The sequence below is a fragment of the Oenanthe melanoleuca genome, chromosome Z (assembly GCF_029582105.1).
Source record: "Oenanthe melanoleuca isolate GR-GAL-2019-014 chromosome Z, OMel1.0, whole genome shotgun sequence".
NCBI lineage: Eukaryota > Metazoa > Chordata > Aves > Passeriformes > Muscicapidae > Oenanthe > Oenanthe melanoleuca.
Genome location: NC_079362.1, coordinates 53721141 through 53740653, shown reverse-complemented (window position 1 = coordinate 53740653; position 19513 = coordinate 53721141). Strand labels below are relative to the sequence as shown.

Here is a 19513-nt window from a genome sequence, read left to right as displayed (position 1 = left end):
GACAGCTGTAGCTGATGACAGGACGTGTAGCAGTTCTCTCAAAGGATTTGTCAAATGCACAATAATTTGTCCTTTGCAACCATTTAAATTGAGTGTGATGCTTTGCAGATCGTGAATAAACATTGATCTGAGTAAAAGTTACATTTTCAGAAATACAAGACCATGCCTACCATATTTGTATTGAGAGAAAATGGATCAGCTTTACTAATGTAAGAAGGTAGACAGGTTTCAAATTAATAAGGTAGAAATCATAAGGTAGTTCTTACACTTTTTAATGATTTCACAAAAAATTTGGAACTTATATATGTATACTAATCTGTGTTGAAGCATTTGGTTGATTCTCTGTAATTTCTCTTTTCCAGCACAAAGGATAATCAGTTCAATGTTAACATTCAGCCCCCTGTTGGAGAACTGCTCTTGCCTGTCACTATGTCAGAGAAAGATTTTAAGAAGGAGCAAGGTGAGAAATACTTCAGCAGCTTCAGTAAATGTACTTGGAAGAGGGCTGCATGCCTTTCAATTTCCAAGCATACAGAAAGTGCTTCCAGTTGTAGGTGGTTGAGTTAGCCACTGTTAGTGGCTCTGACAATAATAAGTAGTTTAAAAATATCTTAAGAAGGGTGTGCTGTGATCTGATGCCATCTTTAAAGGTTCAAAGCCCACTCTTAACCCTAAAACAGTCTTTCTGCTCAAAGAGTTTTGGCTTCCCATCATGAAATATAAATGCCTTTCCTACTAGCAGTAAAACAGAAACTTAGGATTTCAGCTCAAGGAAATGAATATTTCTACATGGGTATTGCATTGGATTTTACTATTCTTTATTCCAGCAGTAATTTTCAATACTAACAATGTACATGTTCCTCAGCTACTTTGAAGACTGTTTTAATCTTTTCACTGTCAAACACTTCATATATAAAAATACCTCGTGTTGGAATACTGTTTTAGAATGGTGACATGTTTTTTTTATATTTCTGCATTCTACTAATACTGTGTTTTCAAAGAATGTAAATCTCTGATACTAGTCCAGGCACAAACCCCCATAAGAGCTTTTAGTGACTTGAATATTTTATTCAAAATAATTAGAGAAAATGGTGCCTAGGTTTGACCATATGTTAAATGGAATAGTCAATACTGCTGTCATTAATTCAGATATGATTCTTGGATATTTTTAAATATAAGTGGTAACATTTTGGATGCACTCAAATGTAGTAGTGTTTACTCATCTATCTCAATGTATGGGGATTTACATGTATATGTCTCTTCATATTGAGATGAGAATATGCCCATGGGATTCTGTCTCATTGCTGTGTAAGGCTCAGAAATTCACTATATCCATCAAGCAGTCAAGAACACCAATGAGTAATGTTATGTATTATTAGTTATTGCTTTTGAGCATTTCTTGCTTTTGTGTTTTTGAATTATTAAGAAAGTAGTTTAAATACTGTCTAGATCATTCACAGTTAAGCTTATGGCTGCAGTGAAAAGTTAGGATTGTGCTTTGTTTTCATAACCAATTGATACTTATTTGCTGTTCTTACCCTTTGCTGGCTAAAGCCTGCCTCTCTGCTTTATACCTGCTCAGCAAACCAAGGTGAGTGATTGAATGAGGCTGTGGTACATTTATTTTCAACTGTTCCCTTCTAAAAATTGTAGCTGAGGTTGTAGTGAAAGAAGGCAGGTTTCTGTGCTTCTTCCCTCCCTGTTTTTATGTTTGCTTGCTTTGTGATATTCTGATAGAGTTTTTGTATGCTTTACTGTGACTGAGGGCTTTTTTTCCTGCTGACTGGCCATACAGAACCATGAGCACATAGAAGAAGTGTACTTGGAGAATAGCTGTGGTCCTCTGTGGAGTTGTTGCCAAAATTCCTTTTTCTTCTGCCATTTTACTTCTATGGTTGTTGATTATTTGTCTGAATAAATCTGGCAGCTGTTTGCTATGTTTAATAGAGCAGAAAGGCTACTCTGAATAAAGCTATTTGAAAATTTGTTTATATGAAGTATTTGTAAATCCATGAAGGTCTCTTGGCATTTCTGTATCGCTCGCTCTGTCTTCCTGAATTCATTCTTTGATGCAGGACTTTGCAGGCTGGCAAATTTACTACAGGTTTAAAAAGCTTTCCTATTGCATCTTTTTTCTTATGGATATCAGCTGTATCAGAATATTTTTGGTAACAGAAGTCTCAATTCTACATTTTGCATTAGTATTTATTACAAAAATCTAGGATGGGAAGAATTACTTTGTGTTCTTGCTAAATGAAAAATCCAAATTATAGTAATAAATGCAGGGCAATTTAGAAGTTGGTATATATTATTCTGGTTTGTGTTAAACTTCAATTTGCCTATATTCTCCAAATGAAAAATGAATCTGATTTATTTAACTTGTTTTTCACTTGTAATGTTTTTTTTCCTTTTTTTTTTTTTTTTTTTTTTTTTTTTGTTAGTTTTGAAAATGTTTCAACTCCTGTATATGGAGATGCCTGGTTTTGTTTGTGACCAAAACAGATAGGTAAAAAATAGTGAAGGAATGATGAGAACATTAGAAATTCAACGTAACACTGGGAGAGAATGAAAATATGTATGGGTTTTAAGGATTTTTACATTTAAATGGCATGTGTAACCTAATAGGAATGCTAAAGAGAAAACAGCTGGTATTATACTGCTATGTAGAAGACAAATCATTGCTACACATCTTTACTCAATTACACTCTGCTGTTTTGCATTGTCTGTTGCATTTGTATATGTCCATTTTCTTCTTGATGGCATAAAGAGAGAGGAGCAGACAGGTTATTGAATATTCATGGCTGTGAAGGTTATCTGGTGGAAGTGGCAGAACCTGAAAAGCTGTTTTTGTCCACATGCTGTGCATGATACGCTTAGCTTTGCTGCACCATCTCCCCTTTCCTTCCCTCCTGAGTCTGGGAATCCTCTGGTGAAGCAGCTCCCCGGAGAAGCAGCTGAGTTAGTGGTTGTTGTAATTGACAATTTGGAATGAGTGGATTAAAATTATATTGTCAAACACTCTATCTTTTTGCTCAGATATTTTTTCTGATCCTTCAGGCCTCAGAATTTTATACCCTATTTTACATCACATCCCCCAAAAAAGTCAAGTTGCCATAATAGGAATACTGCATGAGTGGAATATTTACTATATCCAGATTTCAATTGTCTGTCATTTTCAAAAATCAGTAGCAAAACTCTCCTTCCCTCGGTTCAGAATAGGACTAGTCTGCTGGCTAGCATACTTTGTTACCCATCACTGTAATTTTTCCAATATAATTTTCTTTTATTATTTAAAATATGTACAGTTATTTCATCATGCTAGGTGGTTAATCCAGGCAAATTGCTGCTTTGTGCTTGGGCTAGAGTTTTCTTAGATTCTCGTGTTTCAAGCAATATTTAATGTGTCATGTGATTGTTATCCCTGGGTATTAATTAGAATTTTTATGATGATGTTTTTAAGATAGGTAATTAAAACTATTTTAGGATTTTTTTTCTCTCAAGGGACATGTTTTTAAATAATTGTGCCAACTTTTTTTTAGAAGTGTATACCTGAGTCACATTTAAAAAAACCAAACCAACAACAAAACCCAATCTTGGTTAAGTAAACAGATAGTTTACCTAATTTTATTAAAATAATATATATAAAATTTGTTTTCCTAACAAGCAAGATGCTAATTCTTTAAATGGTTGGACATTTACTATTTTCTGGCCATTGACTACCCCAAGCAATCATATTTGATGCTCCTTAATTAGAGTACCCTTTTTTATTTCCAGGTTCTTTTCCACCTCAGCAATCGAGACAATACATTTGCTTACCACGCTGCTCTCCTAAGTGTTCTTTTGCATGTAAATTAATCTTGATTCAGTTTACACTGTCATGCTGAGTGGTACAAATTGCCTATAACAATAAAACAGCATGAGTTAAAAATAAAGGGGGGTGAAAAAGCAGATTGAATGTGTGCCTTACTTGATAGGATGTTACTTTGCTTTATGCCAATACATTAGTCGACGATAATGAATCTTCTGTTCTGAAAAGCATGGTTTAGTTGATTTTTTTAATTTTACTTCAATGGAGCAGTACCTTGTCTTTTATAGAACAAGTTAGACAAACCATTAATGACAAGAGTGTTAAGGTTAAATATGAAGCAATGCATTCACTTCTCTGAGTGCTATCCATCTTTCCATTTACAGGAGCTTGACAAAAGTACTGGCTTTGTACAACATTTCCTTTAATTACATGCTGCGGGAAACAGGCTTTTAACATAAACATAGTTGCATTCATTTATTCAGCATTTGCTCTTCAGTAGAGCTTAATGGAGAAGGTTTAAATCCTAAATAAGTACACATATCTCTCAGCAGTGTTATGTCAGTCTCCATGCTCTGCTTAAAAGCAGGTTTAGTCTGTGTGTGTAGTTTGTAAAGCTTTTGCCTCATAGTTAAACAATTTAAACAGAATATTCTACTCTCAAGATAAATCTGATTGTTATAAAAGTTGCACACTTATTTTTGTTCTCTTCAAAAATATCCTGTTATTTACTCATCAGCTGTTCCGTTTTTACTTTCATATTTCTTATTCTGTGACAGCAGCACATTCCTGGGCATTAAAATGCTGGATTTATTGTTCTAATTGCTCTTATTAAGCAATTTGGTACTACTATTTTCTCTGGGCTAGAATTGTATGTGCAGCCCTAAAACATTGGCCTTTTGCTACTTTTCTCTTGTTTTCAGTGTTAGTTTTGCTTCAGATGCTTCATATTTCTGCTGAAGTACTGTGCTCCTTTGTTTGTCTGCATTTTCAGCTTATGAACATACTGTAAAAAGGCACACACAGTGTTAAGTTGTAGTTACTGTTGCGTTTTAATCAACATGAGCACCTTCAAGTCATTCTTCTAAAAAAAAGATATCGATAGAAAGGTGTGAGTTTTGTTAAAATGTCTTTGAATGGCATATCCTGCTTTACTTTTTCTTCATCATATGTTTCGATATAATCTTTAAATTTCTATTCCATTTTATAGTGATATTCAAGTAATTTTACTCAAATAATTTATGTTGATATTTTAGAGAGTTGGATACTAACTGAATTTACCAGTTTCTAATGTGCAGATTTTCTCTTAAATAACTAAATTGAACCCATTACTACTATCTGAATTTAAAGATCATTTGTAACAATTGCATATGGAATATGGAATTATAAATAAATGTATGAATGAAAGTTTATAAAGGATCTTTGTATATAGTCTTACTTACTTTCCAAATCAGTCTTACTTAATATTTAATTTCTGCATTTGCATTCTCTTTTAAATTAGGCTTTTCATGGGAAAAGAACTACCCTTAGTTTCACAGTTGCGTTAGTATCACACATGTCATTGTTCAGCTATTACTAATTCATTTCTGATAACAGGTCATTGCAAGTAAGACATTAAAGTAAGGTAATTATGGGAGTTCTTATAAAATTATTTTCTCAATAAATTATTTCACTTTTAATGCAATTTTTTTTTGTTTAGATGCCTACTATTTTGATTGAATGCTTAATAAGCAGGCAAATCTTAGTGTATTTTTAATGAAATACTTAATGTTTCAGGAATGCTGACAGGAATGAATGAGACATCTGCTACAATAGCTGTTGCTCCACAGAATTCTGCTAGACTTGTAATAATTGACAGAGTAGTGAAAGCAGCAAACCTGGGTGTAGTCCCTTCTGGTCAAGATAACGTACACAGGTAAGATTATATGTTATTCAAAGTATGACCATATTTTAATATGAGTTTGTTAGTTCAAAATATTTAACATTTGATAATCCTTGGGAAAATTTTATTACCCATACCTCTAAGGGAGAAGGTACCAAGTTATACTGCAGTATATAATACTAAGCAGATAGTAACTTGAGCCTGAGTACTCTGCAGCTCATTATTTGAGTGTCTATAGAAGTGTCTAGATTTTACACAGAGGGAATTGTCTATCCCTTGTTTTGTTTCAAAGGGAGGAGCTAGCCTTCTAGAGCACTGTACTTTCAAGAAGATTTTTGGGGATTTTTTTATCTTTTGCTTCTGTTTCCCACAGTAAGTAGCCTGCTTCAGTTTTATCATCTGTGAGGAGCAACTTGTTTTCCTACATTTTTTTTTAATATGTTCCTATAATATATCTATATCTATCTATCTGTCGGTCTGTATATATATATATATATATATATTTATATTTATATTTATATATATTTATATATATTTATATATATTTATATATATGTATATGTATCTGCAGGCATAAACAATTATCAGCCAAGAAAGTCATTGGCCCTGTCAAATTTCCAGTTTTCGCTTGTAGATTAATCCATTTCATCTAAATGCTATGATACAGAATGTCAGTGGAATTGATGCAATTGTTGGTTAATGATAGCTTTTAATGTGATTGACTCAAAATATTTAATCCTGTGAATCTGTATGGCTTCTCACTTGTGGCAGGAACAAGCAGGTTAACCTGGTCTTGAACTAAGAAAATGAATACATCTCTCTTGCCAGCTACTAAAACTGTTCATTAAATTTTGAATTATCTGTAATCCCCTGAATTTTGCTATTCAGTAAGAGCAAAGTACCTTCTTTTAAAGAGAAGAACAATGCTTTTCTTTGAAATTTTGTGGATTGAGATGGCTGTTTGAAAGGGTGAGAATGCTGTAGCCTACACAAGATTAATAACCTGGTATTGTTGGATGTAGTCTCTTTTGCATTGCTGGGCATTTGTATTGCATTGCATTGACATTAACCCAGCTGGATTTTCCTATGTATTTGATACGGTTAATGATAAAATTCTGTTTCACCATAAAAACATGGCACAGCTAGTGCAATTGCACTGAAATGATTGTCACTGTTGACACCTGATCCTCCATGAAAGAGTCCTCATTTGTCGCATCCCTGAGGGATCTGTATAGCCTGTGTTCTCAACATCAATTCAAAGACTAGGTGAGAGTGTCAATCAAGAGAGACTGAAGTGTCTGCAGTCTACAGGTGCTCTCCATCTTTACCCTATCTATCACATGAGGCTTACCACATAGACATGGATTGTTTTGTTGACTGAGTCTCAAAAAGGCTCCCTAAAATAATAGCCTAGCTCTTAACTCAGCCACAGGTTTTCCGGTTGTAGATAAGTTTCTAATTTTGTGTTGTTTTCTTTTGCTCTTTTTGTTTCTTTTAAAAGAAGTCTATAACCAAGAGTAAAAAAATTGAAGATGCTCTTACTGTTGGATGCATTCCTTCAGAGACAATGCTTAAAGGCATGTTTGGGTCAAGCTGAAGTATTCAGAGTGCTTCAGAGCATCCTGAAGTTTTCTTTCATTTTTTAGATTCAAAATACAACATTTTCAATTTCAGTCTGCCACAGTAGTTATAGAATAGACTATAGAATAATCCATCAAGCAAAACAAGTAGTTTGTAACAATTTAAGTGGCCTATGAGAAATGCCTAGCAGTTGATAAGCATTAAGAAAACAGTCCTTCATTTGCTTCACCATAAGTAAATGGAGTTCACAGATATTATGTAGTCATAATTCCACCTAGATTTTACTGAGCAGGGACATTACCTAATTGATACTGTGATTAACCTGTTCATCTTTTAAACAGTAATGCTTTATCATTAAAGTAAGTCCTAGATTCACTTGAATGAATATTTGAGATAGATACTAGATAATTAATCCTTTCAAAATGCTGAAAAAAATACTGAAATAAATCTAAAGCAAACATATGTTTGGATTAAATTAACTCTGTCATGAGAGGAAACAAATCTCTTCTGGCAGAAGTCTCATGGATACAAGAATTGTGATTTTTATTTCAGGATATTTCAGGAATTGTGACACAATTTGTGACAAAAAATTCCAGATAATAAAATAAACAGTCACCTTTTATCTTGTTTAAACTTTTACAGGTTCAATAAAAATATGTTAAAAGTGAATTTTAATTTTTAGTTTTTATAGGATTGTAATTTATCTTGTTTTATTGCAAGTGATGTTGGAGAAAAAAATTACATCCAAAAACTTTTAGCTTATATGGTGCTCTGTGCAGACTACTTCAGCTGACTTTTTGGAAGAGCCTGGAACTTACCTTTTTGCACAGAAACAGCAATACTGTTTTTTTGACTGGCATTCTGCACTGTGCAGCATGAATTACATTAACCTATTAGCTGATCATCCCCAGCTTGAGTATTACTGCTTAATGATGGCTAATGCCAAAAAAATTGTATTGCCTAGTAATGCAATATACTCATTCAAAATGAAATTGTACAGTTTAATACAAGTGCAAGAGTATCTAATGGACATGAACAGGTGTGTTTCATGGTTTCTTTCAGTCTAAACATATTCACGTTCATGCTGAAGATGTTGTCATGCTGGTGGAATCCAGTTACTAGTCCTTAAATTAATAACCTTATTAGGATTTTATTTTTGCACCAAGTAAAAACACTTAGAGCAAATATAATGAAGATTTGAAAGTAAATATTTGAAATAAATATCAACAGAGTAGCATATAGTCACCAAAGAAAAAGGAAATAAGTGAAAACAAATGTCAAATGCATGAGCTATATATCTGAACATATCACAATATAGCAACACTTTCTTACATGCTTTTCTTTTCTCTCTTTACCATGTGGCTGCTTAGTTAAAATGTAATAATTTAACTGTTAGATGAACAATATTCCACATGACACAGTTGATTCTGCTTTAACCTGTTTTTTCTGACCTGGTTTTATTTGAAGTGATAACTGCAAAAATTTTTTAACTCGATAACATATAGGCATAGACATAGACACAGACAGAGACATAGAAGCACAGTTGCAGGTTATTTATATATTTGAAAAATAAATTTGCTGTACTGTTTTGCTTTCTTTAGAATAGTTACCTGTTCTTCAATGGAGTCTATTCAAGGGCTTAGATTACTGGGCCTTGTAAGACAACATGCAATGTATATGCATGTTCTTAATAGGATTTAGCTATTTTATGTATTGATCCTTCTTGTTTTTGCTAATAAGTGAAAACGTTTCAGTTTTTAAAGGTTTCTACTAGAAGCAAGAATGTGAAATGCATTTCAGAAGACTGATTTTCTTGAATGGGAAATGTGTTCTTTTAAACTTGAAAACATAAGAAAATAATCCTTTTTTTCTTAAAATATTTTTTCACAAGACTGATGAGAGTAATTGTTGAAATATCCATAGCTCTTTTAATGTTCTAAGAACCGTTAGTTGATGTTGATAAAGTGATTTCAAAGAGTCAGCTAAGGCACCAAGCTTCTGTCTTTTGGTTCAGACCTCAAACCTGAGGGCATCGTTTGAATATCTGAAGATGAAGACACTAAAAGAAAAGTATTTGTTCCTGCAGGCAATTAAATCACTCTGAATAACTACCTTTAGGGAACAAGTACTTTTCAGTTGAAGTATGTCTGCTGTTTGTTGTTAGTGGGGAAAGCCTATTAAGAATTTTTCTATCTTCAAGATAAGAGGGTATATAGTGGAGGACATTTATTCCCTCAGAGTTGATTCTTCTGTAGAACACCACTTGAAGTCCTAGTCTCTACTTGGGCATTCATTGCTTTAGATACAAAAACTACAAAAAAAAAGAAAAGAAATCCAGACTGTTCTATTTCAAAATATGATAAGATGAAGACATTATTCAATTTAAGATTTTCAGTCATATTCTATTTAACTGACACAAGCCTTATTTACCCAGAACCACCCTTCAAGCAAGTGTAACTTTCAACGTGTGTTGCTTATTCTTCTCAGATGAATATTCTAAAAGTTCCTCAGGTTTCTTCCTCCTTTATTCATTTTCATCTCTTACAAGTATAGGTAGTCATCATCATCTGCTTCACTTTGAGTATAGCAAAAGATAACAGATGGTGATAGAATGAAAAGGCTAGTTGCAGACTTCAGTCTTACAAGGACTTCAATGCTCTTATAATCCTCTAGGAAGTGTCAAAATATTGTCTACTATTACATAAGGTCCTATGCATGAAGGAGCGATGTGTTTCAGGCTAAATTGGCTTAGGAAAGAAAGTAATAGAAATGCACATAGAAGATGTTTCTTCACGCTACCAACAAAAATATGGTGCAAAGCTTTTAAAGTGTTGACAGCAGCATATAGGAGAAAAATATGTTCAGAGCTAAGATCACAAACTGGATTTACTTCCTCACTCTTGTTTTGTTTTATACTTGTGTGCTTCTCTTGACGTCAGAGTATAACGTGCAGTGGGATGGAGAATCAGGCTGTCTTCAACTACTTGCCTCTCTACCTTCTACTTCCCAAAGTATTTCTTAACTGGGATGCATTGCACTACAGAATGTTATTGATGTCAATGACTGTGACTCTAAAAATGGTGAAAGATCATCTTTTCCACTTTTTTCATTCTTAAAAACTACCTGTGCATTGCCCAATCAGTCAGTGAGATAAAACTCTGAAACCAGCAGGGTGGATAATGAAGAATGAAGTTTAGTCAACCTCAACTTATTTAATAGTCCATTGCACTAGTCTATTGCTGCTGTTGTATTCTGGAAGGAATCCTCAATTGCAAACAGGAAGTAGCAGGATTAGACAGTGAGCATGGTGTCATATAAATATCTCTGTTCTACAGTTCCTCAGAATGGCTGTAACCATTGACCTGCACTCTGAGACAGAACAGAATTATTTTCAGTCCTCGAATTTCACATGGTCAATTCTATGAGTTCAAGAATCCAGTATGCAACAATCAAATCTCTTTCAACAAAAATAGGGATTTTAATGTCTTTCTTTGTTACAGTCACAAAAGTGGCAATACTAACAGCCATCTCTTCTTTCTAGACATGACTAGGACTTAGAGAGGGATGATTCTCCTCTCTTAGTGTGGTGTCAGAGTAGACACCTGAATTAGCAGCAAGCAAGCTAAGTTTTTAACAAAGAAGAGTGAAACTGCACTTCTGCTCATTGCTGGGGCAGGTCTAACTAGCTCAAGCACAGCTGTGCATGCAGTGACTGTGCAGCTTCTGAGACCTACATTTTTAGGGATGCTTCACTGAACCATGTAGATATGGTAGTTTCTTCAGAGCTTGCTGTATGTAGTATGCCATTGTTTAGTGTACCCTTAACTACGTGATTTCTTGTACAAGATGTAAAATACCATCCACCTGTCTTGTTAGCAAAATCAGAAACATACTGTGTAAATCATCGATTATGACAGTAAATACACTGCAATGGGTGAGAATTCATATTCTGAACAATACAAAAACAAGACCAAATGTAGAAACTTGCATAAAATGTTTAAAATCCAGAACATACAGAAATCCAAGGACCTGTGTTTCACTAGCCTTTATTTCTCACTCCATGCATCAGCCTGACAGTCTGGTTGTATTCACCCCTTTTTATCATTTTGCAACCTGTCATGTCCCATTTATAGTATATTGGCAGACTGATTCTCAAAGGAAAGAGGGTTTTTTTTACAGACAATTTTGATTATCAGAGAATGTCGTGCTTAGTAATCGGTTATACTCCCCACATCTTTTTAATCCAGCAACACTTAATGTGGGGAGAAAAGGTATGCAGTTGCACATGTGTGTAGCTACATTTGTATTGAACCAAACTCCATCTAAAGAGGTCCACCTGGGAATTTTTTCTGTGTATGTCATCTTCCAATTTGCACTAAATTTGGAAGAATTCTCAGGCCGAAAGTTAGTGATCAGGCATCATCAGCTTAACATAACTAACAACTGCATCTCCTTCCAGCATGTCTTCTGGAAAGTAAAATACCCATCTATTGAGGATAAACACCATGTAGAAATTTCTGAGAAACAGAAATTCTTTGTAGTTATTGACTTGAATCCAAGTATATGTTGTCAGTAGTTGATTAACAGGTCTATAAATCCACAAAGACTTTTTTAAAGGCCCTTTCTCTTCTGTGTGGAAGCACACATGTTCTAAGATTTTTCACTAAGGAATTAGCCTGTTGGAGGGCTCCAAGGAAGTGAAATCAACCTCTGCTCCTGCAAAATAGCTCCTTTGATGCAGTTACCTACGACTGTTTTGCTTCTGTAGTTCCTTAGCTGTGGGGTCTCAGTCTTCCTTTTCTACTCTTCTAGAAAGCTTCAATGGGTAGCTGCATAAATAAACTTGCAACAGGCATGCAGCTTTGATTTCACCTTCTAATCTCTCAAGTAGGAATTAATTAGAGAGCTAAATAACCTAGGTAAAACAGCTTCTCTGATAGTTTTTTCCCTGTAGGAGACAATTTTAAATGGAATAGGATGTCCATGCCCACAGTTAATTCAGGCTTTATTTTCGCGAAGTTGTAAACTCTTAATGTTTGCTTGCTTTATGATGGAAGTAATTCAAGTAATTCCAGCTTTCTGTTTTGGGAGTTTTGGTTTTATTTTCTTTTCTTAAAAAATCCCAAACAAACAAAAAAATAAATAAAAAAACCCAGCTGGGTTAACCATTTCTATTTCTTTAAACAGGCAGGACTAGAAGTCTTTCTGGATAGTAACTTAGTAACTACTCTTTGATTAATATTTTTATTAATAGAGGAAAAGAAAACTGAATTTTTAAGTATGAAAGTGCTCATTCTGTAGTTCCTCATGTTACTCTTCCAATTATAAATATTCCTTAATCAAGTCTAATCAAATCCTTAATCAAATCCTAATGTTCCAAAACCTTGAAATTTTCTCTCTGCTAACAAAAGGGCCCTGTGTGTACTAATACTGTTTTCATGTGTTATCATCATATGAAGATTTTATTTACCTGGTGCAAAATACTTGAGCAAGAGAATACCTTCACACAGAATCATTTTAATGCCCTTAATACTGTAGATATATTATTGTATTAAGGAGCCTATATGCAAATCGCAAAATTTTAAAATAACTTAAGGAAATTAAATTTGGTCTTAACATTAAAAGTATATGAGTGAGTCATTTTAGATATGCAGTTTATCAAAATAGATTGTTCTAGCCTGACTTATTTGCTATCCACTAGAGGGCAGCACTGCTTTTGTATCTGAATGGTATAAAGTGATAAATATGTGCAGCATTTTCTTTGAAAAACAAACAGGAGCCCTTTGAGCCAGTTATTTAAACAGAAAATGCTGAACACTTAAAGAACTAACTGAGCATAAGACTGTCTTTGATTGTAAAGATCTCTGAGTATTTAATATTTATTATTTTAATATTTTTCTAAAAGATAATCTGCTTTCTTGAAATTAAGTAGTTTTCCTACAAATTAAAATTTATATCCTGTTTTAAAAATAGACTGAGTATAATTCTCAAGCATGTGTCGTATTAAATGCCCAATTCTATAGGAAAAAAAAAAAAGAAGTACAGCATATAATAAAATAAATTGATCAAGTATTACAATTAGAATTTTCATTTTGATTCAAGCTTTTAGCTCATTGAAGTTTTGGGGAGAAGATATAAATGCCTACGTATAAAAATGATGATGTTTTTAAACTAATGATAAATTTGGAAGATGATAAAAAGTTAATGCATCATCTTTTTGAACATGTGGATTAGTGCTATGAATTGGACAGTAAATTCAGATGACTCACTTGCATTTCTGCATTTTTGTTAGAGGTACATTGCAGCTGATTGCTGGAAAGTGAGGACAGATTAAAAATCTATTTTGGCAATAGAAATAAATATGATGAAAATACGTACATTTGATAACAATTTATTTTACAATTTTGGTTTTCTATACCCCCTGAAAAGAGACTATGTTGACAATAATTACATTATTTAATTGAGTTAGGTATTTTGAACAATTTGTTCAAAAATAATGTTAAAATTGCATTAAATATGCTTTAAAAAAAGAAAGTTGCATTATCATAATATGATTTTTAAGGTAAATAGTTTTCAAATTTTACTAGTAGTAACCAATGTTAAAATCACCCAATAAGTTCCTTCTTTTTGTGAGTATGTTTGTGCTTACAGTTTTGGTATTAAGATTTCTCTATCCCCAGGTCAGAAGTAATACCCAAATACTTCCTTTTCACATTCTAAGGCTTACTCAGAGAATGAATAAAAGTAAATTATTAATTTAGCCAATCTTTAGACGAGTTCTTATTTATAGGGTGAAATCTTTACATAGCAGAGTGATGGGAAGAAACTGTAAGTGTAACTATCTTTGTTGTCCAGTTACGTGCTGGAAGGTCCTTTGTAGTTATTCATTCTTATATTTACAAATTGAAGACTAATTCACACAGCAGTATTTTTTTCCCCTTTGAATATATTCATTGCATAACTTGATTACACATTTGTCAGCTTTGGACTAATTATTTTTCTACAGCTAGGGCAGGGCATTGCATCTTCTGATTGTCTTCCTTACTAATAGGATTCTGTCTGCTTCAGCAGGCAGTAATTGAAGGCTTCATGTACAAGATTTAAAGAAAGGGTGGAAGAAAAAAAAAGTTTTAGCCTCCATGGGCCATTGTCACTCTTTGTGGTAAGCAGTAGAACAGAAAAAGAAGAAAATTTAGCTTGAATAGAAAAGTCAGAGAGGAAGAAAAGCACCGGACAGGAGAGAGTGTGTTATAATGCTGTTGAATTATGCGTAATGAACCCTGCTCTGCTGTAAATATCCCGATAGTGAGTGTTCAGGTGTAAATTTACTTTCTCAAATGTTGAATTTTAAAGAGTAGATTTTAAGTGTGTTAGTCTGCTGCTGTATATTCACTGCCATGAAATTTTCATAACCTTTCCCCAGAAAAATGCATCTCCTTACAGTGTAGCTGTATTTTGTCTACAGAAAAAGACAAAATTACTGCCAATCTGCACTCAGACTAGTCATCATTGCATAGTCAGTGTTTCGCAAATGCTGTCACATTGTAGTATCTGATATTCTGTGTTTTCTCTTTATATCAACTATATATCAGATTTTTCTGTATGGAAAATTTTATTTTCTTGGGAAGTGACCGAGACTATATGCTTTATTTTTAACTCCTGAAAGACCGAGTTAGTTTCTAAAAATAGATAGTGTTTTATTGATGTTGAATTTGATTATTAATGTATATTTCCTTATCCACTGATAAGTAGTATATTTATATAAAAGCAATGTATTAGCTCCTTTTTTATTGTATGTCACATATGCTCAGACTATTTAACATTCTGTCAAAAAAAATTTTAAACGTTCATAATGTGCAAATATTTCTTACATTGTTTTGTTCTAATCTGTCTTGATTTTTTTAAAATGGGAAAAATATTAAGCTGCAAATGTTCCTGAATATTTTAGGATTGTAAAATCAGGTTTAGCGTCAATATTATCACAGAATTAAATACTGCATCATAGCAGAAACAGCCATCTTGAAGCTATTAGTAAATATTTTGTTCTGTTTTCTGGATGTATTCTCATTTTTCATTTGCTTTGGTTTTTGTTTTTTTCTGCTTTTTTTTGGTCTGATTTGGTTTGGAGGGGTTTGTTGTTGTTGTTGTTTGGTTGGGGGTGTTGTTTTGTTTTTTGTTTGTTTGGCATTTTTTTTTTAATTTACATATGTCTCCTTTGTTGCAATAGAACCATGCTCATAATATATTTCTTATGTTACGAGTTGTCCATGGGGGAAATTCATTCTTTTGGACCTACAGTCCATCAATGTACATCCTAGATTTAAATGTAACACAGTGCAGTTTTTAAAGCTTATATGAGTCAGTGGTTTCTTGTTGGTTTATTGTCTTTTTTGCTTCAGTTTGGTTTGGGGATTTTTTATTTGTTTGTTTTTAATTCAAATTCTAACCTACAAAGTGAAAAATTACATTACTGACTTCATGTAGAAAATAAAAGTTTCTCACTAAGAGTGAACACATGTTATTACTGATAAATTTTTTCCTGCTGAGAGATTTTTTAAATGACTTTCTAGGCTTTTCTAGATATTTAGTTGAGCACAACACACCTTTTGGAAAATCCTTGAGGGTTTATGGTAAGAGTTAGCATATAAATGCAGTAGCATGTATTTAGTTATAAAAACAGCTGTTAACTAAATCCTTCAATCCTTCAGTGTGTTTAAAACATCTAAATAACTGGCAAATCAGTTTTGCTGTTAATACCAACTGCTTCATCCTTTTATAACTGTATTCAGTTTTACAGATCATACAAGTGTATTTATAACTCTCCCAAGAAACTAGATTATATTTCCTATTGTAAGGAACAGATTTTGGTTTTCAAAGTTCAAAAGCAGCTGTAAACCCACTGAGTGGTTCTCTTCTGTAGATGCTTTCTTAATGGTGAAATAAGTCTTTCTGTTGTAATGTAGTCCAATTCTTCCTTCACCAAGCAATTCCAGATCTCTTATCGGTAACCATTGATAGAAGCTGATTAGCTGCTGCTAGTTATGTGTATTAACACTTTGTGTAAAATTATCTGAGTATCAGGCCCTTTGCATCTTGTAAGCCACATGCAAACTCACATTTATTGATTTTGTGTGGTTTGTTCAGGGCTATGGAAAAGTACTATTGATCTCCTAAGTGATTTTGCAAATTCACATGTAAAAATATCAGCACAAAACTCATCTCTCATGCTTCGGACCACCTTGCCTTTCCCAGAACGCTGACTTTGTATCACTTTCAGCTTTTGATAAAAAAGGGTAAAATCTAGCCTCGAGGCTATGAAGCACAGCAGGAGTGCCAACTAGCAACCTATTTATGTGCATACTCAGAGATAATCTGCTTCTGTGTTGTCCCAAGACACAACTGTTAAGTAAATAAAGTGACTAATAAGACTATTGTTTCTATAATTATCCCCCTGTCGAAGTCAACAAGAGAAATAGTCATCTTCTGCATTGCAGCATAAATAGATGAAATCATTGATGTAACTAGCTAAGTAGGTAATTTTTGTACTAGTAATATTGTTTTATAACCTCCTATTTAAAAGAGAGGTCTTTGAATGTATCTGTAATCCAGACAAAAGAAATAGATTGACCTGTGATGGGTGACATTAGAAAAGTGCCCCATGTTTCCTTAATTAGTATAATGTGTTATGAGATTTTGATATGCTTAGTTTAAAAAGAAAAAAAAGACAGAAATTACTTCTCGTTTAAAGAGAACCTGCTTCCTGCTTAAGTGGCTAATATTTTAATTAAGTCTGGAGTGAAGTTTTTTGAGTATCTCCTGATAAACTCCCTCCTTTATGTTGATGGTAATTAAACAGATCCCCCAGGGCTTGGGTAGGCGCTTTGCAAGGCCCATGCTGATTGTCAGACAGGAGACACTGACCAGTTGGTTTGCTCTTGAATAGCCCACAGCGTGCTGTCAGCGCAGCAGTTTGATTTTTCTGTATTGTGAGCTGTTGTCAGGGCTAACTGGGTCCTATTGTGACTGAAGATGTTGCGCAAATTGAGGCAGATGGCTCTGATTCAGACACGTGTCATTCAGAAAGAGGAGAGGAGATTGGCCCTGCAAAGTGGGGTCAGACGGGGTCACAGACCTGCTCTACACTTGTTAGTGTTTTCAAAAGCCCATGTGCAGCAACTTTGTTGTTGAGAAGTAACTAAGAAGGGCGGGGGGAGAGAAAGCATGTTGGGCTCCTTGTGGAAGATAGGAAGATGGACGCTGTTGCCATCCTCTTGCTTCCTGTCTCTTGGGCCTGGCTCTGCACACAGAATGAATTAACAGGATTGACAGAAGTTCATTGTGCCTAAAATGGCTTTTCAGTCAATTGTGGTGCTTAAAAGGCTAGTTTTGCTTTTAATTCCATGTAATTAGCGGGTTCCTCATGTCTTGGAATTTAGTAATGGTGCATTAGTCCTAACTTTTGTTTGTCTGATTGGTTGGTAGTTTTTTATTTCCTTTGTAGGATTTTTAATTACTATAAAATATTTTAAAATATTGTCAACATTTTTATGGTTCTGGAGATAAAATAATGCCTTGTTGTTACTGTCATTTCAGACTGATTGTTTTGTATGTTTATAATTTTGACTAGTTTTAGTATGAAATAATTTCTGGGGTTACAGGAGGAGACACATTTCAGAAAGTACAACAGTTTGGCTTTTTGTATGTGTTCTACTACATTTAACATTTCTTTGGGTCACCAAATAATGAAATATATATATATATATATTTCCAGTATAAATATATTGGAAAATTCTATACAGCTGTAGTCGGGTTATCAGTGTGTATGAACTGAACTGAAGAATCAATATTTGCATTTAAAAATTATTTAAATAAGATTTAGTTTGTACAACTAAATACAAAATTTTGCATGATACTTCTTTGCCCTTCTAAAATGCAAAAATATTTACATAAATTATGTTTGAAGAATTTATGGGAGGTTTTATGGTTTATCCCTTGAAACATATTAATGAATTTAGAAGTATTTTATTATATTCAAGCTCATTTAACTCTTGCAGAAGGAAACATTAGCAGTCTTTGACCTTAAGATCCTCTGTGATTTTTTTCTTTTTTTATTTTTCCTTTTCTCTCCAGATTTGCAGCTAAGACTGTGCACAGTGGGTCACTGATGCTAGTCACAGTGGAGCTGAAGGAGAGCTCTACAGCACAGCTCATCATAAATACTGAGAAAACTGTGATTGGTTCTGTTCTGCTGCGGGAGCTGAAGCCTGTCCTGTCCCAGGGGTAACCTGCTTACATCTGGACTTCAGAATCTGGCACACAACAAAAGTGCCTGGCATCCACTACTGCTGCCTTTCATTTATAATAATAGCCCTTCCATCTGGCAGTGGGGAAAGAATACACTCTTGACATTCTTGTCTTCTGCTTTAGAATGCTAGTGCGTATCTATCATGTATGCAAGTCCTTTCCTTTTTTTCTGCTTGCTAACCAAAGAACATATATTTTACTGTCAGTTATCTGCGCTTCTAAATGTATTTCCCATTAGTTCTACCCTAGTCCTTCCCTCTCTTTTCCCTTCCCCCACTACCTTCCTTCCCCATTAGTTTCCACTCCCCTCCCATAGTGGACAAATACTAGGAAATAAAGTTCAAGGGAGATCAGACTGCTTGAAAACTGAGTTCAAATGGCAGGTGGGTTCCAGCCATATACACATGTATGTGGTTCAGAGAGAATTTTGGTGTAAGTGTGAAAACACAGTAAGTACAACAAAATGGTGTTTGTTTTCTTGAAAAGCTTGTAAACCTGAACTTGTCAATTGAGAACATTATTCCTACCTGCTGTCATTTTCTCAAATACTTTGTTAAGATGCTAATAAAGTAGTGCCTATGAACAGAGGCTCCTTTCTTTTTTTGGTTGAAAATTGATAACAGACATACTGTTATTGTATATACCTGGTTAACTAAAGCAAATACAAATGAGGTGGCAGCTACATTCATATCAGTAAATTGTTCTTGCAAAAGTAGCCAGTGTCTGTGCTCCTGTGATAATTGTCTGCTATACAGTTACATTTCTGTTAATAAACAAAACCAGCAACTGCCTATTTTTAAATTGGCCTACTCATAAAATACTGATAGAATTGTTCAAATGAGTATTATATGAAATACTGATTATTGGACTGTTGTGGCAAATACTGTCTAACTTGATGAATAGTTCAGCTTTATTTCAAATGTCTTTTTTAAATTAGATTA

The 19513-nt window shown here is 33.9% G+C and overlaps 1 protein-coding gene across 2 annotated transcripts in view; it reads left to right on the top strand.

The window, feature by feature from the left end:
- AP3B1 (adaptor related protein complex 3 subunit beta 1) overlaps positions 1-19155 on the top strand; it is a 153990-nt gene extending 134835 nt beyond the window's left edge. For both annotated transcript variants that reach the window (XM_056514721.1, XM_056514722.1), the window contains exons 25-27: positions 363-460; positions 5582-5720; positions 18399-19155. In XM_056514721.1, the coding sequence (XP_056370696.1) occupies positions 363-460; positions 5582-5720; positions 18399-18552 (391 nt within the window). In that variant the 3' untranslated portion in view covers positions 18553-19155. The remainder of the gene's footprint in view (positions 1-362; positions 461-5581; positions 5721-18398) is intronic.
- The last annotated feature ends 358 nt before the right edge of the window (positions 19156-19513 follow it).